Source organism: Oxyura jamaicensis, chromosome 7, assembly GCF_011077185.1.
Source record: "Oxyura jamaicensis isolate SHBP4307 breed ruddy duck chromosome 7, BPBGC_Ojam_1.0, whole genome shotgun sequence".
Taxonomy (NCBI): Eukaryota; Metazoa; Chordata; class Aves; order Anseriformes; family Anatidae; genus Oxyura; species Oxyura jamaicensis.
The window spans coordinates 35,780,418-35,803,406 of record NC_048899.1 but is presented as its reverse complement, the minus strand read 5'-3'; the positions used below and the strand labels follow the sequence as shown (position 1 = coordinate 35,803,406).

The 22,989-nt window shown below is 41.6% G+C and overlaps 1 protein-coding gene across 20 annotated transcripts in view; it reads left to right on the top strand.

The window, feature by feature from the left end:
* GTDC1 (glycosyltransferase like domain containing 1) overlaps nucleotides 1–22,989 on the top strand; it is a 193,644-nt gene that overhangs the window by 70,749 nt on the left and 99,906 nt on the right. For 17 of the 20 annotated variants that reach the window (XR_004752193.1, XM_035331015.1, XM_035331007.1 and 14 more), the window contains 2 exons: nucleotides 18,478–18,645; nucleotides 21,588–21,761. The exons of 1 other annotated variant lie outside the window; for it this stretch is intronic. Coding sequence is in view for 18 of the 19 variants with exons in the window: in XM_035331015.1 (XP_035186906.1) it covers nucleotides 18,478–18,645; nucleotides 21,588–21,761 (342 nt within the window). In the remaining variant the exon portion in view is untranslated. Of the gene's footprint in view, nucleotides 1–10,445; nucleotides 10,658–18,477; nucleotides 18,646–21,587; nucleotides 21,762–22,989 lie in introns of all 20 variants that reach the window. 2 more of the 20 variants (XM_035331024.1, XM_035331018.1) reach the window with 2 other exon arrangements.

The following is a 22,989-nucleotide window of genomic DNA, read 5'->3' as shown; positions in this document are numbered from 1 at the left end:
CATATTTTTGCTGTTAAGAGCCACAAGATTGCTTCTTTTTCCCCTGCACCTTGTCTTGTTTCATTGGGTAATGTAGAGAAAGTGGATCGGAGGGGGGCAGTAAATGAGAAAGACATACTGGTGGACGTGCTTGTGGTGCAAAGAGCCAGCTCTGCCCCCTGCCCTGGCTCCGGCTGGGATGTGCGGTGCCGTCCCCTTGTCGTGGGCTTGGGGAGGCTGGAGCTGGCTGGGCAGTGCGGGGAGAGAGGTTCTGCTTCATGGATGTGGGTGTCCACTGGTTTGAGGTCTTCTGCGCCATTCAGAAAGCAGAGTAACTGCCCTGCCTTGCCCATGCTTCAAGATTTTGGTGTTGGGTGAGAGTAGTTCTGTTCTTCCCAGTAAGCTTTTGTTGTGGGGCGGATCCTCTATGTTTTATTTGGGCTTTTAGCAACACTGGAAGTAATTTTCAGGCACCGCTTGCAGACCAGTTTGCAGATGACTCCAGCTTAGTTCATCTTGGCTTTCCACACTCCTTCCCTTTCTGTGTTTTGCCATGCTCTGACATTTTAACTGTCTCTGGCCTTTCCTCCTGGCATTTCAGGCTGTGCATCCTTCCCTCTGACATTGCACATGTCCTGGTAGAAATCTATTGCAGAGATACAGGCTCTGGATTTGCCGGCAGCTGGGCATTTCTGTATCAACAGGCAGCGTTCAATCGCGTCGCCTTGAGATCTAAATAAATTTGCATTTATCTGAATAAATCTGGATGTTTTGAACCTTGACTCTCTAATGCTTCACGCTCGGGTATTTTTCTGCAGTGTCGAAGAGGACGACGGTAGTAAAACCATGAGCTGATTACTCCTTCTAGTAGATAATAATTTCTTAATGCGGGAGGGATATTAGGAAGAATAGATAGTCTTGGAAGACTCTTTGTGGAATAAGGCTTAAGCACCACAGCAATAGGGTGCGCAGTCACCTTCATGCCGGGTCAGACGGAGCTTGGCTGTTGTGGGACAGATGGGCCGGCACCAAAGGGCAACAATCATGTAGGTTCTAGAATAACCTCAAAAAAAAATACAGGGACTCTACTGTTTTGAAAAAAATCTTGTTGCTTGTCATGGCGTGCTGTCACGCTTGGATTTCAGGTGTGCGGAGCTCAGTTACAGCCGGGCCCCAGGCCTTTGTGTGGACATGTCTCTCTTTGGAGGAACGAGGCCCGGACCTCCTTCCTCTCAGTTTCCCGCATGCCACGTGCGTGTCTTGCAGTACTTCTGTGGCAAATGACTCTGAGTCACGGGTCAGGCTTGAAATTCAACAGCTTGAAATTTGCCTAGCTTGCAGCGAGCAGCGCTGCGGCCTGCTGGGGAGCGGGGCGGTGCTGCGGGGCCACGGCCTGCGGGGCTGGTGCTGAGGGGCAGATGCCTACACCGGGGCTCCTCTTCAGGTCCAGCATCGCCCCAAAACCCCCATTTGCAGGGGGGACAGCACGTGGCGATGGCTTCTTCCTCGACAACAATATTGAAAAGAGAAACTAAGATTCTGGGGGGTGAGGTTTATTGAAATCTCCCCAGCATGCCAAAATAGGTTTTTATTAATAGGACTTAGCCTTGTAAGATAATGCCTTGTAAAAGTATTTTATTTTATTATTTTTTTTTTTTTGTAAAAGCTTTTCCTGGAGTACATAACTGAAAGCAAGGCAAGATCCTGTGTTTTATGGGGTGCTCCAGAGGCACAGAAATCCAGGGGATGTTCGTGAGGAGGACAGTTCAATAGAGACAGGCTTTTTTTGGGCACTGAATTTAACTTAACATTTTTAAAAGCTCACATAAGTAAATGTTGATCTGTGATAGCATATTATCAAAAGTTCAGTTTTCCTAAATCTGGTTGATGGACTCTAGAAGAGCTCTCGTGTCATTCCTTGCAGCTTTTCCCCCACTTAAAATTTAGTGAGATGCTTTCATTACGAAAGCCATTGAATTTAAGATTTTTCCTGTCATGTCGTATGAATGTGTTTTTGCCATAGTGGCACTTGCCCGTTTTGGATTATTTTCTGCCTATGAATATTATGTGATTTCTTGTTAAAGTGAATGACAAGATGATGTATGACATACTTGAGATGGTATTGAGCAGAGTCTAGTTGGAAAATTGCAGTGATAATTTTCTTTTTACATCTCAAACTTAAACGCCATTGAGGAAAAAAAAAAAAGTGTAACAGACAATTCAAGAAAAGCATAAGGGGAAACCTTGAAAAATTACAGGGAAATTTCCATAACAGATACACTAGTAATGCTGGTTTAATAATGATTTCCTGTCATGAACTATTTTTATCATATGCCTGCTCTCTGACGTGGCATTCTATTTAACATTTTTGAGAGCCATGTTTTAATCAGATTAAGCTCAAGGAAACCGATAGGTATCTGCTTGGCTCATGGCTTCTGCTTCTGTTTCTTATTTAGTCACAAGACTATTGTTGCTGGAATCTTTTAAAGCACATTTTGCTTCAGCTGCAGCAGGCGTGCAGCTTACCCTGCGCGAGCCTGACGGTGGTGTGCCAGTGATTTTCATGATATATGCGCAGGGTGCACCGTGGAATTATTTTGTAAATTAAAGAAGACTGATACAAACTGTTTCTTTTCCTCATGTGATTAAATAGCCAAAAATAGCAATCTATTTTTAGGCTCAAGCCTAGTAATGTTTCTTAGGAGCAAACTAACCAAAAACAGTGTGCTGGGAAAGGCTGATAATGAATAGTACTGCATTCTAGTCCACTTATGTAAAACAAAAACGCCTAATAAAACCGTGGATGTTCTTGAATCATTTTATATAGTGCATGACATTAATAGTACTTTCCATACAGGAGATGTCACCAGGATAAAATATAAATGCATGCATTTTTAACTTTGATATTTTCACGTTCTTTAGTCACTAAATTAGACACAGCAGAAAAGTTTGTAAGAAGAATTCTTAGTTAGACTCTCCAATATTGGGCATGTCCAAAATGATCAGAAAAGGTGCTGTATAACATTGGGGATTATTGGTAGTGCTTGAACATCAGTGCATTTTGCACCTCATTAGATGGTCTGGGTGTTTGGGACCATGGGGGAGCATAAGCAGACTCGCTGTTAAAAATCTCCATCTATACAAGCTTTTCTAATTTCCAGAACAAAACCAAAAAAAGTATTAAATTTCTAATGACCTCTTTTGTCTGTTGCAAATACAGATTTTTCTTTTGCCTACATGGTAGAGGCTGTATTCAACAGCTTGGTTCATATTGTATTTCCTCGATGTATTATTTATTTGGTTGATTTGCTAGAAGTCTGCGAGTCTAAGAATTAATAAAGGTTATTAGTTACTTTCCATAATAAAATTAGCTGACCTTTAAATAAGAGAATTATACAGGGGATCTCTAAGTGGAAAAATGACAGAATGCATTTTTAATGTGGTGGCCACTTCTATTACTATATTTTACAGCCACAGCATAGAATATACCTGTTACAATGCTCTTGACTGTGTATTTGCAGACAGCGCTGAATAAAGCAATTTTTTTGTATTCCAGACAGGATTTAACCCTTCGGTAACAGTTTATGTTTGTCTCATATTTGGTAACATTTCAACAGTCGGGAAAAATGAAGACGCAACTTAATGTTCTGAGAATGAATGTCCTCTGGAAAGAGCAGCAATGGGAGTTTGCTGTGGTTTTCATTACGCATGATTATATGCAGATTCCTTCAGAGCTCTAACAGACTGCCTTCGCTTGCTATCAGGCGTACGTGATGAACGCCCCTCAGCTGGTCAGATGCTGTGCACTGTATCAGCATGCTATTAGATGTTAATCTTTCTAGTGACTGAATTCATCTACCAGTTCAGGCAGAGACTTGTTGTAAAATGCATTATTGCACGTGAAGGTTGCGTTCACACCTTCTGTTTTTAACTTGGGAACGGGCTACACCTCAGGCAGGTTTCTTAAAGTAGTTATTAAAGCAAACTTTCCAAATCATTTTTGTACTGAAGGCAGGGCTTATGCTGAACAATGGCATTGCTAATTGTGTCATTATCTGGAAAAGATCTTACAGATACTCAAAGGATGCTCTGTGTTTTTCTTGTTATTTCTGAAACTTCGACAATGTAAGTAATGATGATTTTATAGCTTGGATTTCAGGTGAACTTAAATACAGCACCGCAAGCAAATCTGTAGTTTTTCAAATTTTGACTAGGTCTTAAAACATTTGTTGAAATCCTTACAAGATATTCTGCTATTTGTAGCATCATATAGGTCTGTCTCCCCATCTGTCTCTGTTTTTCATGACGACGAGGCTCTGGTACATTTTTTTACACTTTCGTACTTATTCATTGAGCCCACTGTAATGCTGTTTCTATCATAGTTATTTGTCCAACTGCTTTTATTGATCATTTCTGATAAAAGATTTTTTCATAGGGAGAAATTTAACTAGCAATCAGTTAATTCAGTTTAATTACATTTAGTTTTATATACTGGGAAAAATAATGTAATCAGAACCCATTTATGTGCTATTAAATAAATAAATTAGTAACATAATGCGGTGCCAAAACCTTAGGAACACTGAAAAAAATATTCTCACTGAATTATTTGCTGTTAGGCCGTATTTATTAAGGAATTCATGCAACTTTTATATTTTAAATGTAGCTACTCATCTAAGGTTCAGATTCCCTACAAATAAATCCTTATTTAACAGGATATCCCTGAGACTTTTTTTTTTTATTATTGGCAGCCTGACTAAAATAGTCTCATCTGGTTTAACTAAAATCTTTGCATTACTTGGCAGTGGTTTCTTTTGTACGTGGTGCTTAGAGCTCATTGAAGCTCAAATGGTACAGGAAATGCAAATCATGCAAATCATCCTCACGCTGACGATGTACAGTGGCGTGATTGAGCAGCAGTACGTATGGCTCGTGGGCTGACCACATGAAAGAAGTCATTTAAAGACCAGATGAGCCAAAGCTGGGTTAAGTTAGACTATGTGTGAGCTTCAAAGCTTATAGAATAGCATCCTTTTTAAAAATAAATTTATTTTATTAATAACACCTGCACCGAGTTCTTAAACAGTGAGAACATATAGAGATGAACATTACGTTAAATATATGCCATACTTAAATCAGAAGGCAAAATTGTTATTTTTGCAGAAGTTCAGGTATGCATTCCTGTCGGTGGAAGGAGACCGCAATCTAATAGACTGCAAAAAAGTCCCGTTCATTTGTTGTGCATAAAAGCCCAGCTCTTCTCTCCCTTTCAGGTAAAAATGAAAATAAATGGAAGATGAAAGGGACTTTTGGTCTGCGCAGAAGGGTTAAGAACAGGCTTTCTGTAAGTGCTTGGAAGTTGAGAGAAGAGGGCGGTTGAGTGCTTTCTGTTATTTAAGACTGCATAGGATTTCTAGGGTAACTTAGACAAAAATCCTGCATATTTTTTTCCATACTTCTGAGGAGCTGCTCCTGTACTTTTGGGGCTGTATTTAGTAGGGTCGAGCCGTAGCTGCTCTGTGTAACTCAGGACCCAGAGCCTGGTGCTGGTTTGGAGAGCAGCTGTGTGTAAACCTTGGGCTTTCTTTTGGGTTCAGCCTAATCCAGTGACTCTTGTGAGACGGACGTGCAAAAACTGATGTGTGCAACCTGAGAAAGGGAGTGGGTAAAAATTGCTAATAGAGTAATAAGCATTTTTCATATTAAATTTGCAATAAAAATTGTGGACGTTTTTTTTTTTTTTTTAAAGACATCATTACCTAATCCTACCACTGTTAATACTCAACTTGGGTGGCTGTTTTGCTTCTAGTAAGAGTCTTATTTCCCAGTTTGTTTTTTTTTTTATACGGCCCTCATCTGCTTTTCTTTGCTGTTTTGATGTTTTTAAAAGTTGAGATTCATTCAAATAATGTAACTTGACACAAAGCTGGGAAATGTCAACCTTGAACTGTTTCTGTGTAATGTTTAATTTTTACTTGAAACAGTAGCCCTAAGGTGGTCTGCTGTGGGACAGTTCGGGACACTGCACTGTGTAATCCCCAACGGGTGTAATTTTTTATACTCTTTCACAAATGCCCTGCTCCTCCTTCAATACTTGTAATTTGTCCAAGCTCAGGAGCAAGAAAGGATATAAGTTTTTATACTTCCTCTACTGGCTTGCATCAGTCCACAGGTCCCACAGAAAGAGGGAGAGGGAGATTTCCCATATATTCTTTAAAAAAAAAAAAAAAAAAAAAAAAAACGAACAAAAATCACCTAAACGTATTCCTTTCTTTACTACCACATAAGAAGTCTACATGAAAACGTCCCCCTCTTGATGTGCCCGCAGGCTGGGGCAGCTCCCACCGTGCTGAGCACCTCTAGGTGGTGGTCACGGGGCCAAGCTGGGGGTTTGGGGTTCAGGAAAGCCAGGAACGGTCATGTTTCCCCGTCTCCATGTATTTATTAATTTCTTTTTAAGAAAAGAAAGAAAGGTGGATGAACAGATGACATCCTGAAATCGTCTCAAGGTACTGCAGAAAGGAACAAGGTAAATGAACACTGTTTTCTTGAGCCAGGTACTGGAGTTTTCTCCTGTGGCGGAGCCTTGTGAGACTGCATCTGGGCTTCAGAGGCGTCTCTGTGCGTCCAGCACACACATAGTGTTTTAATTGAGGAAGGCATTGAAATCACAGATAATAATAAATTATCTCTTACACTCAGTGTGAGAAATAGCAAGATGCAGGAGCTAACAAAGAAAGTAGAACAGAAATCATGCTAGTTTTTTTCCCCTAATAATTTCATGTAATTTAATATCCATTTCTGTGTTTGACGGGAAGTAGAGATTGCTTAAATATCTGTACCTAAGAGCACAGGGCTGTGTAAAGATCTTTGAATTTTAAAGTTAATTTGTTTCATCCAGCACTATGTAGAGATATATACAGAAAATTAATCCCATATGATTGTGCAACTACCAATGGTCCAGAACTCTTTTTGAAATAGTTTCCAAAGAGTATCTCCGGTCATCTTGACAAACAGCTTGAGCAAAGTTTCCTTTTCAAGAGTCCCTGAAAGGTTTTGCATGTAGTCCAAAGGCATCACCGGAAAAACTGTGTTATTTGGAGACCTTGACCAAAAATATTTCACTTCGCTCCGTGTCTGCAGATACGAAAGCTTGTCGACCAGACACCTCGAACAGATTTTTAGCTTTCTGTGGCAGAGAGCTGCACGATCTTTTCCCAATAACAAATTAGCTGTTGTCAACAATTTTCCTGGCCACAGTTTAAATAGCTTAATTCAGAATATAGTATTTCACAGTTACATTGTGGCATTTGATAGGAGTGCAGGTAAATTTATGTATTCAAACATGTATAACATAAATATAAATCTTTGTAGGATAGACGCCTGTTGTCGCTGCGTACTTATGTTTGTGTGCGAATGCGTACAAACATATGTACACATACACATACTGTCTGTGCCTGAAAATATGATATCTGAAAATACTGAATCACTACGCGTGGTCTCATGAAGATAACATTTCATTCAGGAAGTCTGTCAGGTACTGTGGTGAGCAGGGTCCGTAAGATATGTAGGCAGAGTGACATGATAATACAGGGATTGATTAAATCACCAGACCGTGACTTCCTCTTATCTTCAACTCTGGCTTGGGCTCCCGAGTTCTCACTGTGGCACTGATTCTCTTCATGGCCCTCGATAAGCAAGCTTTGGCCTCAGTTTCTGAATCTTAAAGATTAGAAAGTGTCTGGTATATTCTTCTCACCCTGGTATTTCTCTTACATGTTACTGGGGAATAGTGGGCGTTCATTTATTTAATCGTAAAACGATTTCAGAAGTTTCATAATGCCACGGTTGCATATGAGGTAAGTTGGGAAAACAATTTTTAAGTATCTGGAAACATAAAAGCATTATTTTTGGAGTAATACTTCATTATTAGATTTTTCCATGGGGGGGAAGTCTCAGTGTTGCAGCATTGAGGTTCAGTTTGCTTACTTGGGAATTGTCTCCGTATGGTAAAAATTAGCCAAACATGACTGTAAGGTAACAGCACGGTGGTCAAATCTGCAGAACTTTCAGCCAGGACCTGGAGAACATTTCAAAAATGGGCAAAAGGCTTCGGATTCAGAGCTACCAAGTGCTCTCGCTGTAAGCTTAGCGTGTTCCCTTCAAATTCTGCACTGCTCTGCGAGTCCTTGCGCTGGTCCCTGTGTGCCGCGTGAGCAGCTCCGGCCACGTTGCAGAGCGAGCTGCCTCGCCCAGGCTGCAAGGCTGAGAGGTTTGGTTTTTTTTTTTCTTCCCTTTTGCTGGTAGCGTTACAGAGAAAGGCCTGTTGTGATAACGTGAAATGAAACGATAGGGCATCAATTCAGATTACACTTTAAAAACACGTTACGTAAATGGAAATAAATCAGCTTATGGTATATGCCAGGGATGTTGCAAGTTTTCTTTAAGACATACACGACTGAAGGGTTCCATTGAATCCAAATGCTCCCCTTTGTGATCTTTAGCCATGTTTGTAGAGAAACCTCTCTTAAAGCACTTACAGCTTAATTCAGAACAGACAAAACAATTATTTTTTGAAAGTTTGATGAAATATGTTTGGCAGCTTTTGAATTTAGGAGAGCGTTTGTCTCACTTCTTTGAAAATCTCACTTCATTTGGCCATTCAGCCATTTTGGTGTAATCGTTCAGGTCTGGTAGCGAGTATGGGCTTCACCAAGTTCAGAAATTAGCTCGTAGGAAAGGCTAGTGGCTGAAAATACCGTGCAGTAGTCGAAGACTGAAATTTTCCCCATTGATATGCTTTTGAATGTTGCTCTGCCTGCTGCCCCCAGGTGAAGTGCTGGTTGAGAAACATCTCCCCGTGGGGGTTTGGTACCTAGCGGGGAGAGGGATTTTCCCGCAGCCTTCATCCCCATGAGCATCACCTTCTGCATGCAGGAGGAGCTGGAGGAGCAACTGTGCTGCGAGATGCTGCAGTGGCCCTGGTGAGCAGCTCGAATTGCCCCATATTCTCCCGCAGGCTTCTGCCTAGTGTGCCCTGACATGCGCCTCTCTTCTAGTGGAGCTTTTTTATTTATTTGTTACAACACACACGTCTGTGTGTCATTCTAAAGCACAAAATGGCTGTATTTTAATTTCTTAGGCAACAGAAGCATTGCTTTATCTTCTGTAAGTATAAACAGTGTATGTTTATACGCCAGCGTGTCGCTGCTACAAGGATGAAGACTGACACTGCAAAGTACAGTTCTGTGGTGGAGCTGTTCCACGAACACAGAGCAGAAACATGTAAATTGTGGCTCTCATTGCAAGTTCAGCCGATCATCCTGAACGGTCTGCTCAGCTGGTGTTACGGCAGGAAGGTTGTCACTATGCCACAGCAACTTCCACTACAGAAGTGTGAAGGGGAAAAATAAATATTTGCACTTCCTTTATATTTTTGTCGCATTTGGTTAAGATACATACAGAGAGATAGAAAGAAATGTATGAGGCAGCGGGCACTTTGTGAATATATATTAAAGTTCCTAAGTTATTCCTAATGTTCTACAGTGCTGCCTGCTCCTGACAAACATCTGATACGGATCATATGCCTCTAAAAAGAGAACTTCCTCGAGCAAAATCTCCTCATGAAAACAGGTTGGAGATACTCACATTCTCTCTCTCGCTCTCACTCGCATGTTACATTTTGGCACGTTGTAGAAGCAGGTAGCATATCTACTACCTGCTGTTGAAAGTGTTGAAGATACTGAATTATTTATTCCATCTTCTGCACTATCCAAACTCGTTTTGGGTAGTTTGACACATCTCGGTCTTCCATATGGATACTTCATGGTGACAGAGTTGCCAGCTGCTCAGGTTTTATGACAGTCTGAGTTTTTTCGAGGGCTGTATTAGTTTTCTGGGAAGAATCCTGTTTTTCCTGAGGTCCCCTTCCTTAAGCAGTAGCTTTGCCTTGGATTGATACTGTTCAATGGGATTTTTTTGTGAAAATTAGCTGCAAGAGCATTAGCTTCCATAAAAATATTTTTAGAAGGACTTGACGCTTATAGATGATCTGAGATGAAATCAGAACCATGGAATATTATAAAAATCAGAAATCCATTTGCTAAGAAAACTAAGGTCCTTTTAGTCTTGAAATTTGGAAAAAAAAAAAAAAAGTGTTTACATATCAAAGCGCCTAAAGCAACATACAAAACAGGTGGCAGTCGGGAATGTTTTGGAGAACAGAATTTTGGGGGCAGTCGAAATGTAAAACTGCTAACCGGTCTGCTGAGACCCTGCCCATCTTCTCTGTGATTGTGCAAAGTGCATGGGTTTTCTGATGTTTTAAAATATAAAATGTGTAAATGTGAAAATTGGGAGAAGATTTGAGCTTTGAGTTTGCCAAAGCTTTTTAAAATGAAGGGGAATCGGGCATTGTTTTATTTCACCTTTCATTCATCAGTGAGTCCATTCATGTACGCCTTTCTTAGGTGAAACTCTCACTGGGTTTGGTGGGTGGCTGTGTGCTGCATCGAGTTTGATTCCCCTTGATTGGGATAAATCCATCTCACTCGCAGTGAAGACCATATATCTACGGTGATGACTGTCTCTTTGTCATCCTGGATCCATTTCCATCACTGTAAGAGAAGCTATTACCCTGCCTTCAAAGAGCCACTGCATTTATCAGCTTCTTTGGCTTCAGGTCAGTCACTTTTTCCCCGCCACTGGGCAAGGCAAGAAGGACAAGGAAAGGAACTTTCTCCTCTTAAAAGCGTTCAAGTTGTCACGTTCTGCTCTCTCTGTTTTCCACCTCCTGTTTGCAGAGTGCACACCAGGAGCAATGGGCAGGGGCTCAGTTCTGGGGCGCCATGCCCTTCCCACGTGCTGTGGGCATGTCGGGAAGCTCTTGTGCAGGACCAGCCCAAACTCCAGGACGTAACGCTATCCTAGTTAGCTAACTCGTGCGCCACAAAAAAAAAGGTAGGCATGCTTTGAAATTTACTCAAGTCTTAAGGTACGTATTCACGTGGAAGCATATATTCAACGCAAAGATGAGCTCAGTGAGAAAATTGTACTTGTTGCGTATTCTATCAAAGGAAAGATTTAGAGTTTTCCAGCTCGAGGTGCTCAGGATGTTGCGTCTCCAATGATCGGAAATGCTCAGTCGCTTCCCTCAGTTACTTGGCAGCTTCCTGGATAGAAATCATTTGCTTGGCATGGAGAAGCCTGCACGGCAACTCCTCCATTCACATTCTGCATTCCAGCCCTGACGTGGTGTTGACATTTAAGTGTTGTCTTTGTAGGGCTCAGGAGAAGGTCTGTGTGTAAGGGCGCTCTGCACTGCACAGAGCGTCGTGTATACGCATTGTATATACCCATGCACTGAGCATATACCACCATGAAAACGAACCTAATGTAGTCATCACAGATAAAGATAGAAAAAATACTCGTTTCTTCATTTAAAGGACATCTCAAGCCCCCTTCAGTAAGCACCGTCTGACACGATGTAGTTGTCCTCAACGTTTCGTCTTTAGCATTGCTGCTGACGAGCAGTGTTGTGATGCGAACCACCCCTTGAGTGGTAGGAACAATAGCATTTTGCATGGCAGTCATTTGACATACTGTTTTTTTGTTCCAGAATCAGACAGGTAAGAAACCCAGTGAAATGAACGTGCAGACTTTAAAGCAGTAAACAATGCCATTCAAACGTTACCTGGTTAGACTGAGTAGAACACCAGTTTTACAAGTCTTTTCCTTTAAAGAAGTCTTCTCACGATACATTCCTGCATCCTGTATATTCACCCTTCGTTCAACAGTTGTCTTCTTTTTTCTTGTACTTCCTTTTTCTTGCTTCTTACCTTCTTGCAAATATATCTCACAGCATATATTTGAGCAGAATCTCATAAGCCATCCGCCACCGGCTACCTCTCCCTGATTTGCTTATGTTCTGATCTAATGTGATGCCTTTCCTTTGTTATTTAGTGCCGACAGTGTGAGGTCTGAACGAGGAAGGTGATGTGGGTTCGTGGCTTTCTCCTTCCCCCCATCGCTGCAGCAAGAGCTGCTTGGTCTCGACCTCTCTCTTCATGGAAGCTGAGAGGCCGCTGTAGCCCATGGTGAACAATCTGGCCACTAAAGTAAGAATGTGCATCTGTCAGTAATTAATTGAAGCCAAATTTAATTATAAATCAGGGAAAGAAAATAGTACCACACACTTAATAAAACTGAAGAAGCCTCAGTGCTGTTGCCTAAAGACCGAAGCAATCCAAACAAAACAGGATACCTCCCTAAAAATATCTAAGTCTCTTTCAAAGAGCCTCGTTCAGGCTCACTTCTCAGTGTTAAATAGAAAAGTAGTTTTAACTGCTTTCACATCTTTTCCAGTATCTTCTGAGTTAAAGGTAATAGAAAATACTGGTGTTTAAGTCTAGTTCTCAAATAGTTGTGTCAAGCTAGGAATTTGGCCCCCGAAAATGGATTTTTGAGGTTTTATTGTATGAAAACACTGTTTAGTTGAGATAAACATTCATGGGGATAAGAAGGAATTGACAGAGAACCTAAATAATTTACAGATGAAATACGTGATGCGTCTGTGTAGCCCCTTGATTATTGTAAAGGTGAGGGAATTGCTATTTTATATACCTAGTCTTGGTGAATAACGTCAGTGAGGCCAGCGGGTTGAGAGCGGGGGCTCCGGGACATCTACCTGGGGGCACAACAGAGGGCTGGAAGCGTGGGGGAGAGGTGGGGAAGGAGAGGACCTGCAGTAATGGGGCTGGACACGCAGCCCCCTCTGCTCCAGGTACATCGCATGGCAGATGTTCATGCAGATGGCTTAGAGCGTTGTCTGGGATTTGGTATATACAACAAACGGGAAAATTTGATTTCTAGGTAGTAAATTCTTTCAGAAAATGTAGCTAAAGTCTGTCACGGCAGGGAAAAGAATTTCAACCGCAGTCCTAAGTAGTGTGCTGTAAAATGAGGGAGTGTCTATTTAAATAAAAATATCAAAAAAGGGATTGGTAGTGAGAGTTCAAAACAAAGTATTCATTTTTACTGCATTTTAATATCCAAGACAACCCTCAAATCCCAAACTATTGAACTGGTGGCAGCCATGAAAATCCATCGCTGTGTACTATATGTATGTATAGTAATTACTGCAAGAGGAAAAAATATTTTTCTTTACGATTAATATTTGTAAACGTTTATGAAAGTACACAACAAATAAATAAGACAAACACATGGCCTAATTAAGATGAAAGGCATGACAACGCTTGTGATTTGTTCTGAAAAATAAAGACCGTTAAAATAGGAAGACTTAATTATTTCTGTAAACATCTCAAATTATGCTCTATCTATTAAAAGTTAATTTATGAGATATATGTTATCATATCTATAAGCGTTTTTGACATTTGTACATTCCATGTCAAAAACATTAGGGTTAATTTATTTTTATTATATTGTATACAGTCATATATTACCATTTATTAGTATTTATTATTCAGAAACTCGGAGTCATCTATTGTTTAATGGAAAATGGAAAAGCATTTTCTGTCTGATTGCAATTTGTGTATTCTTGATACAGTGATAAAAATGCAACTTCTGCAAGTTGATCGTATAAAAACGTGTGTGATGATAAATGGAAATAACCGCTCTGTTTAATATTGCACACGTTAGTAATGCTATTTGATGTACAGCTTACACTTGAAAAATAACTTTGAGCCAAATCTGCAGACTTGCCCTGAGTTGCTGGGCTGAAACCAAGGGGCTGCATGCTGGCGATGGGATGGAGGAACCAAAGCCCTGGGGTTTGTCCACGTGAAACTCGTGTTTCTCGAGGTGGCTGCTCCTGGCCACACTTCTTGTCCTCTGCTTGCTCCGTGGCTCTTTGCAGAGGTTTGAGGGGGCAGCACAGCGGGGCACGGCGTAGTCCCGTGTCCCATCCAGAATAAAGCCACTTTTGGGGAATGGCCTTGAGGGTTCAAGGCTGTGTGCTACACGGCGTTAGGCCTTCTGATTGAAACGTCGGGAAATAATATGTAGGTACAGTGTCACCTGGAGCATGGTGAGTGCCAAGCAGTTAATGCCCCGTGAGGAGCAGGGGGGGATTTGGCCACTCCATGTGGTCAAGGCTTAAGTGGTACATTTCTGCACAGGGCTGCTTCCAGCATCACACCGCCCTCCTGAAAGACGGGGGAATGTCAGTTAGGTGAGAGCTGCCTGAAGAGCAGCCCTTTTTTTGGGTACCTGTTTCCCCTAACAGGCTTCTGTTGGCAGTGACACCCAAATCGAGCGCTGCTTTATCACAGCACCGCGTGTGTCAAACGAAGAGCGCTCGTGCATGTTTGCTGGACGGCCACATCTTCAATCATAAACTGGGTTCAGCACGAATGTGGTGGTTTTGCAGCACAGATTCTTGGACTTTGATTTCAACTGCAGTGCAGGAGAGTCGGCGCTGCCGCCGCGGGGTCTTGCCCTCCAGCAATCCTCCCCTGCCGGGCAGGGCTGGCTGTGGGGCACCTGCGCGGCGATGCCAGGAGCGGTCCCAGTACGCATCAGCTGCTGCTTGAAACCCTCTTTGTGCTGTAAACGCGGGGAATCAGACAGTTCGGTCTCTAGATCCGCAGATAGGTAAATATGCGCTGTGTGGTCTCCCGGGGGGAAGGCAAAATGTGTTTTTAGTTAGGTTGCATGGGAATTTAATTGAAAGATTTAGGGCAGTTTCATAAAAGAGTAAATCATGGTTACGTGACATGAAGAAGATTTATTAAACAAAATAAATATACTTTAGCACCTTCACTTCTATAATTTGCTTGATATAAATAGGAACCTGTATCAGGCATTTTGTCTGCTGGTAATATAAAAGCCTTTCCTTTATTTTTTTATTTTTACTGCTTTTCAGTCCTTTGGAGTAAAATAACGTGGAAGACAATAGCAAAGGTCAGGTTGCTCTCCATACACGTCCCAGCTCTGTTTCTCCAAGCGTGCTCAGCCTCCCTCCCCTGAATATTTGTATAAATTAAGCACACGCTTAACTTAATTCACCTAAGCAGGCCCTCAGAAGTCGGGCGGGCTATTAAGTGCTTCAAATTAAGCACAGGCTTAGCGTAAGACCAGGGCTTGTGCGGATGGTGGCCCCGAAAGCTGGCCGGGCTCCAGGCGCCGGTGCTGCTGTGCGTGCCACGGTCCTGGGGGTGGAAGGAGCCTGGGGACGTCTCGGAGGGGACAGCTGGGGCATTACCAGCGTGACCTTCAGCTTTGTGACGAGCCGCCCGGTGTATTTAGCGAGGGGTCCCGCGTCCATTATACGGCGTGGCGTCGATAGGCCTAGATAAGGGTAACTATAATGGCAGTTTAAAAGTGTTTTTTTTTTTTTTTTTTTTTTTTTTTTTTTTTGTGAGGTGGCGAGTTAATGATGTAGCAGTTAATTTGAATTTAGCAGACGTTTTAAATATAGGTTTCTCTTACAGAGACAAAAGTTGCAATTTAAAGCTCTTTGGTGGTCTAAAAACAGCTTAATTCTCTAGTAGCATGGTAATAAGTACTAATCCAGCTTATACAGTGATTGTAGTATGTCATGTTTGTGAAAGATTGCCTAACTCTGCTTTCTCTGGGTTTTATGTTAATTTTTTTAAATTAAACATAAAACCTTATAACATCTTTATGCTGAGATAAACTGTTCAATTTAACTTGTGCTCAAGCAGCAGCTGTCAGGAATTATCATGTTCGGAGCGCTCTTGCTATCACCTTGTGTCTCTACCTCCCGGATGCAGAAAGCTCACCTTGTTAGGATTTATTGCTTAAATAATAACCCGAGGTAAAATGGAAGTTGATGTCACACGGAATGACAACTGACATATATTTATGTCGCACGTTACATTATAATAAACTTTCCCTTCTTCCCCTTGTAATAGGTGTTAAGTGGAAATGCAGCGCAGCATATCCTCCAGTGCCCTGCGTGAGTCCATTAGCCACGTCCACGGCTGCTCCCTGGGCATGTTCGCGGTGACTCGGGCTGTCAGGTGTTATTTAGCCCTGCAAAGCCGAAGAAATTGGTTATTGCTGGTGGTTAGCAGCTTTCACGCCGGCAGAGAAACAAACAGGAGAGCAGCTCGTGTTAGTTGCCTTCAGTCCTGGAAGAGCCGAGAACTGCAGGTGGATGAGGGGGGTGTTTGCTGGTGCCGTTACCAATTCGACGCGTTTTTGCCGTAAGAAATGTAAGCAGTGTCATTGCAGGTTCTAAATCTGAGTTTGCTAGTAATTGCAACAATTTTCTCTTGACACTGGTTTATTTATGAGCTGGGCAGTGATAAGGGATCTGCTTGTTAATTCTTAGCGCTTCCCAGTTATGCTGTAGAAAATTGAGGTCTACCTCTTGCAAGCTTTCCAAGTTTCTGTCCTTTCTTGCCTTACTAAAGCCAGCCTGGAGCTCGCTGCTGCTGCTGCTGGATTCCTTCAGTTTGTCTAAACCAGAACCACAAGGGTTATTTTCCTTTCCTGTGGAAATAACCACCTTTTTCATCTCCCTCTGCTAGTTACTCCTTTGTCCATCTGAGTGGGTTCAGGTGCCCAAGCTGGGATCTCTGCTCTCATTTCTCATCATGCTCCCCACTGCCCATGTCTCTCCAATTGTCTTCTTGACCTTGACACCCCCTCCATGCTCTTCCCACCCTTGCCTTCGTGTCCTGCTCTGCTTCCTCTGCCTTCAGTCCCAATGTGCCATCTCTTTTTTTCCTTTCCTCATTCATACGCAGCCAAGTGCATAGGTTCTGTCCTGCATCAGCTCACATAAAGAAGGTTTTTGGAGAAGTCAGTGGAATGGAAAGGAACGGATAAGGTATGACGCACCCCAGAAATAGCCACCATCTTCCCAAGTAGCCATTAATCTTATTTGTGGAATATGTGAATGTGCTTTCTCCTCTTGGTTGTCATTGTCACCCTAAACTCACTCACAAAGGTCTTTGGGCAGGTGCTTTGTACCGCCCGTAGGAAGCTTTGATTTCAAAGCCTCTGCTCCGAATCTGCCACCAGGTCACTGTGAGCTCCGCAGGCCATTTCTTACTCCTCGTGACAAATAAGTGATGACTTACCTAAAACTATTTTTTTGGTCTTTGTACGGCTCATGATGAACCAGTGCTCGTATCTTAATTGCCATTCTGTTTGACAGTCCCTTTAGAAAAACCAAATATTTGATGAACAAGGCAATAACATTCATCTCTTACTTCGGTAAGCCTTCCAGATTAGCATCGACTCACGTTGATTAAGATGGATACAGGATCTGTTCTCTAGGAAGTGTTTGTTCTCTGGATGCAGATTACCTAAAAACAGCGCTTATTAGCCTAGGTGAAATAATGGTGTATATGTACATGGTTCTTTGGGGAAAAGCAAAAGTTCTGTCAGCCGAAGTTGGAAGTTGATAATATTAGTGATGGCAGCTTGGTAGTAAACTTGAACATTAGATCTGTGCAAAAATAGGAAGAAATTGAAAAGATTTTCAAATAATTAAACATTTTGTACATCGAGTTCTGAATCTGAACTACTAAAATGGTGCGTAGCAAAAAAAAAAAAAGTCAGAAATGCGCTACATTTAAAAGTCCTATATGAAAGCTTAATGTTTTATGTACAATAAAATGCCTGATCTCAATTTTTTTTAATGCCTTTGATGAGAATTTTTTACCGTGAATGTCTGCAGCTCTCTGTAGCTCCAGAAACCAGTTTATTTGAAAGATGTGCTAGGCAGGGGATGAAACACTTGTGTAGTCGTGGAGAAATTTGGGGAAATTCACCACTGGTTTCAGCAGGGTCACAGATTTACAGTAGGCATTTAAATGCATTCATTTTCTGATAGCCTGTTTAGTTATAAAAGGCTAAGACAGCAGCTTGTTAGCTTTGTTTGTGCCTGCCTGATATACCTGAAGGATGTGAGCGATGCTGTGGATTGTGGAATTGTGCTATGGCAGTGGGTGCAAGGATACAAACACTTCATTATATGGGATACCTCATAAAAATGAGAAAATAAAACACAGGAAAAGGGTGGAAAAAAAAAGAGACAACACTAGATAAGTGTACTGCATAAATCAAAAAGGTTTATGTCATAACAGGAACATGTGCCATTCCTGCTCGTATATTGAATTTCAGTAGTTGGTTGCATAAAGAAGTAAAGTGTAATGAAACTGGCAAGCAAAGTATTCCCTAGTCAGCCTTATCTTTGTTCCATTTGTCCTTCAGATACAGCTTTTCTTGCCTTTTTCAATAAAATCCATCCAGCTTTTTTATTTTGCATCTCTCTGTAACTGAGCCGGGAAGACCAATGAGATTCAGTGCTTTTCTAGTTGGGTTCTTAGCAGCTGCTTTTTGAGAGATCAAAACTTCGAATGCTGCTACATGGTATTAAGGCTTAGCTATTGATGTGTCCCTATAGGGGTTATGTTTTTCTTGGGGGGGAGAAGGGGAGGCAAAGGGGAAGGGGTGACCCTTGCGAGCAGGCTCGCAGGCGGTGAACACTGCTCTCCTTGTTTGCAGGATCCTCTTTGCAAGCTCGGTGCTTAACCTGGCTGAACTCGCTGCCCTGCGCCCTGACCTGGGCAAATTGAAAAAGGTCCTCTACTTCCATGAGAACCAATTGGCGTATCCTGTCCAGAACTGGAAGGAAAGGGATTTTCAGTATGGATACAACCAGATTCTTTCATGGTATGTGTTTCTCGCACCTCTCCGTGTTATTTAATGTGTCCTTCTACGTACAGATGTTGGGCATCGCCAGCCCGAGGAGTCCTCCTCCGTTCACATGGTGAGCCTGTAGCAAACAGAGACCCCAAGAGCAGCTGGTAAAAGGGCTCCGGCCCAAACCATGTCCTCAATGCCCTCATCTCAGTTTATAAAAGTCCAGCAGTGCTTTGCTGTGGCTTGCCTGCTCGTCGTGGCCCTGTGTCTTGGCCGTAGCGAGTGAGGTGCTTTGTTTCACGTACACTTAGCAAAGCTTCAGCTAAGCATCTTCAGCTCGGCCATAGCTTTTACTGCATCCAACAGAAATTATATAGAGGGTTTTAGGGAAATAAACAGAAATTAAAATGTAATGCAGCACTCTTCTTGTGAAGAGAGGGCAGTAAACACACGAGATAAATCCTTATATTTCTTTCATCTGGTATTCAGAAATTGAGCAGTACTAAAATACCCAGACGTTTTAAAGGCTGCGGTCCTTTATTGTTGCTAAAAACAAATGTATTTCTTGAATCTGAGTTAATGAAAGAAGTTAATAACAGCAACACTGAAAAGCTTTGTGGTTAGACTCTGTACAAACCTAAGTGAAGCAGCAAAACTGAGCTGAAACAAATTGATTTGAATGAGCTTTCTTACCTGTCTGCTATTAGGAGAATTATTAGAACTAGGGATTGAGCATTTTAAGATATAAGTTAAGCTTTTGCATCGTTATGGTATAAGCTGGCTGATACTCTGAATTCCCAGAGAATGATCTGGGTATGCTCTGACCGTCCCATAGTTGCTGCTGCCCCTGCAGTTTTAACATGTTTCACTTGCTGAGCAGTAGAGCAGGAGAGGAGAGCAAAAGACCGTTTGAAAATAGTAGCAGCCATTTTCAGATTTTACAACGTTAAAGATCTTTTTCTGGCGCTGAGGCGACTACTTTGAGCAGTTATTTTTCACACCTCTGTTGTAAGCTGACATACATTATCCTCATAACATGCATTTTTAAAATAATACAAGTATCTTCTTTTGCCTCACCCCCCTAAAACGAATTGTGTAGAGGCTCCATCCTGTTTCCTTCAGCCTCCAATAGCTTCCCAGTGTAATTATATAATGTTCATCTTTCATTTTTGTTGCTGCAGAAACCCCATTTTTAACAGCAAATAGCAGCCATCTCCTCTATATAGTTTGTAACTACCTAGTGGTCATCTGCAAAGAAATGCCATCTTGCCATCTTCCAAATCTGTTAGAAATACTACAAACGTGAAAGTACGTCTTTCCAAGATACGTTTTTCTAGCTGAATATTTCCAATTGTATCTTTCCGTGCTGTTTGCATAGATGTCTTGGAGAAAATTGAAATTTGAACTCTTGGAATCTTCTTCAATCATTAAGAAAGATTTTTTTTATCCTTAATGATTCCAAAGGGCTGATAGAACCCTGGCAATAAAATCACACTTTTCAAAGGTGAAACTCCTTTCCTTGTAGCTGCTCAGGCTGCGGGGATGACAGGGGCTTTCTAATTTGGCAGCGCTCTGCAGAGCCTCCAGGAAAAAGTTGGACAGATGAGGCTCAATGTACAAGACGAGCAGAGGTGGAGATGTGTGGAGCCTTTGTTAAGTGCCAGCAGCAGAGCAGCTGGGGCTCCTGGTGCCTCGTGCCATCTGTAAGTCAGCTCAGGAACGTGGCTGCATCATTGCTGCAAAGTCTCGGGAAGCAAAGGGTAAAAAATCAGGGGCAGGGAAGTGTGTGGGATTCCGGAAAACATTTTGACTCCCGTGGCCTGCTTGAAAAGGATGATTTCTCTCTCCCGTGGTTTTTTGCTTTTCCTGCTGGCTCCTGCTGCTCTGGGGAGCAGTGTCAGTTTTCTTTCTTGACCATGAGGATGAATGACAGGCTCTCACCTCAAATATACTTTTCACCAGCCCAGTGACTTAAGCCCACGTGTCCTCAATGTATCTTACAACCCATGGGCCTGTGTTGCACTGTGTAACATAGGGAGAAACCCACAGGCCATAAAGCACGCTTCCCTCCGGCAGCACTGCGTGCTTGCCAGCATAGGTGAGGTTGTGTCGGAGCTTTCCCCAGACGGGGAGCTTTTCTCCATTATTAATATTATTATTAATAATAATTTAGGAGTTATTTTAAGAAATAACTCCTAAATTATTATTTTAACTGTATCTTAAAATTCTGGATCTGGTTGATTTTAAAACACAGCACTAAGGAATAATATATACATAAATAAACAAAAAATATATATTTAATACATCAATATTATTGTATTAATCAGTATTAATGCAATTTGTATTAATGTATCAGTATTAACATCAAACCTTTTTTTTAAATATTGTTTGCCATGTAGTATGTATTTCTTGTTTAGTGCATGCACTTCTCATCAGGGTTATGCATGCATAGGTTAAAAAAAAAGTTCTAATTCTCTAGGATCTTGCTACCTGACCCACTTGGTTAATCAAAGGTAAGATGTCCTCAGTAAAAGGATTTTCCTGAAGGAATTTTCTTCTTTTTGCAAGTTTAATTCTGCCGAAGTCGTATGACAGTGTGTTTTATCCATCTGTTTTTAGTGGGTTTTGAGACATAATGGCAGTAGTATTAGTCTTACCGTGTTATGAATAAAATGTGATCTGTGGATATAATTGGATTTGCTCCTTTAGATTGGTAATAATATATTTTTATTCTTTTTAAAAAAAAAAAAAAAGGTTCAAAAATCTTTCAAAGTATAAATGGACAGAAATCAGAACAATTCTAGTTAAGGTATATATGCTACTTGTAATTTGCCTGAAAAGGCTGATACTACTTGACGTTCCACTCGTACCCTTTGTCTATGAGAATGTGTATCCTGTTTGCATTGCATTTGAAATAACTCCATTCTTTTTGCTGCAGCAGCGTGTTCATTAATCTTAACCGCTTTTTACAGTTTGGTTGCTGATGTTGTGGTGTTCAACTCTGCTTTTAATATGGAATCGTTTCTTACATCCATTGGAAAATTTATGAAGTTGATTCCTGACCACAGACCAAAGGATTTGGAAAAAATAATCAGACCAAAGTGCCAAGTTCTTTACTTTCCAGTCAGGTTTCCTGATGTGAGCAGGTCAGTACATTTTCCACGTCATAAATTGCCTCCAGTCTGTCAAAACTACCTATTTATTGTGAAGTTTTAGCTAATCAGTTAAGGCATTGTTAAGTAAAGACTTGGTTAATGAGCACGACCCCTCAATCGATCAGTGTGTTTCAGTAATCAGGGGCTGTTCAGGCAGAATCTGATCCACCCGCCCTGGGACCGGTAGGTTTGCCAAGCGTGTCGTCCAAACTTCCATCCCTCAGCGTGAATAATTTCCCACTTGTTTCAGTTCTTAAGAAGTTGTCTGCGCCTCAGCTCCATGTATTTGTTTGTGCAGGAGAGGTCAAGGAGGAGAAAGAAATTCTAGAGAACAGTAAAAGCGATAAGGCTGTAGTCAAGAGGCTATATTTCCCTTGGTATGTTGTAGTGGGATTTTATTCCCTCCTCCCTCCCCTACCTCTTATTTTATTGCCTTCCAGGTAGGTGGAAAGCATTCCAGTAGCACAGAGCAGACTTGCAGATTTTGGCATTAGCTGCAGTTGCAGTTGCTCTTCAGTCTTCCTCAGTTACTATGAAGGACGTTTTTTATTACCCTTGTTTCAGAGCCCATCTTGAAATTAGCAGTGGGTTATGTGGCTCAAAGGGAACATTCACCAGATCCTTTTCACTTTTGATTAAACCTGGCACAATTGTTTTTCCTATTACAAGGAGCTCTCCTCCCACCGAACAGGAACTTTGCTTCAGTGGGACCGGTACTAAATAGAGATAGTATGATTCTGCAATTTGATTATACTCTTCAAAAACTCATGATTCTGGGTACATTTTTTGCTGAAATAGGGGTGGAAAGCAGTGTCATGACTCTGCAGGAGTCCAGCTTTTGGTCTGGTAGTAAGTTCTGGTCACACTTGAGATACTTGTCCCAAACAGCTTGTACTTCAAGTTACTTCAAGGACTAAATGTACGTTTGGGGTACAGAGATTTTAAGTCTCAGGCTGTGCACTCTGTTGATGTTTATGGTGCAAAGTTTGCATTTCAGTCACTTGGTAAACATACTCTAAAGCACTGATGCAAATCCTTTAAAAATCAATGCCTAAAGTTAAGTCTTTAAAGCTCTGTTTTTGTCAAGTGGGTGAAAATCCTCCAGCGTTGCTTAGGGCCTTGGCTGTCTGCATGGCAGTGGAGATCTGTACCCGTACATCTCTGAGGATCGCCCTCGGCTTCTTAGAGACCATGTCTCTAGGGTTTCTGCTAAGAAAGC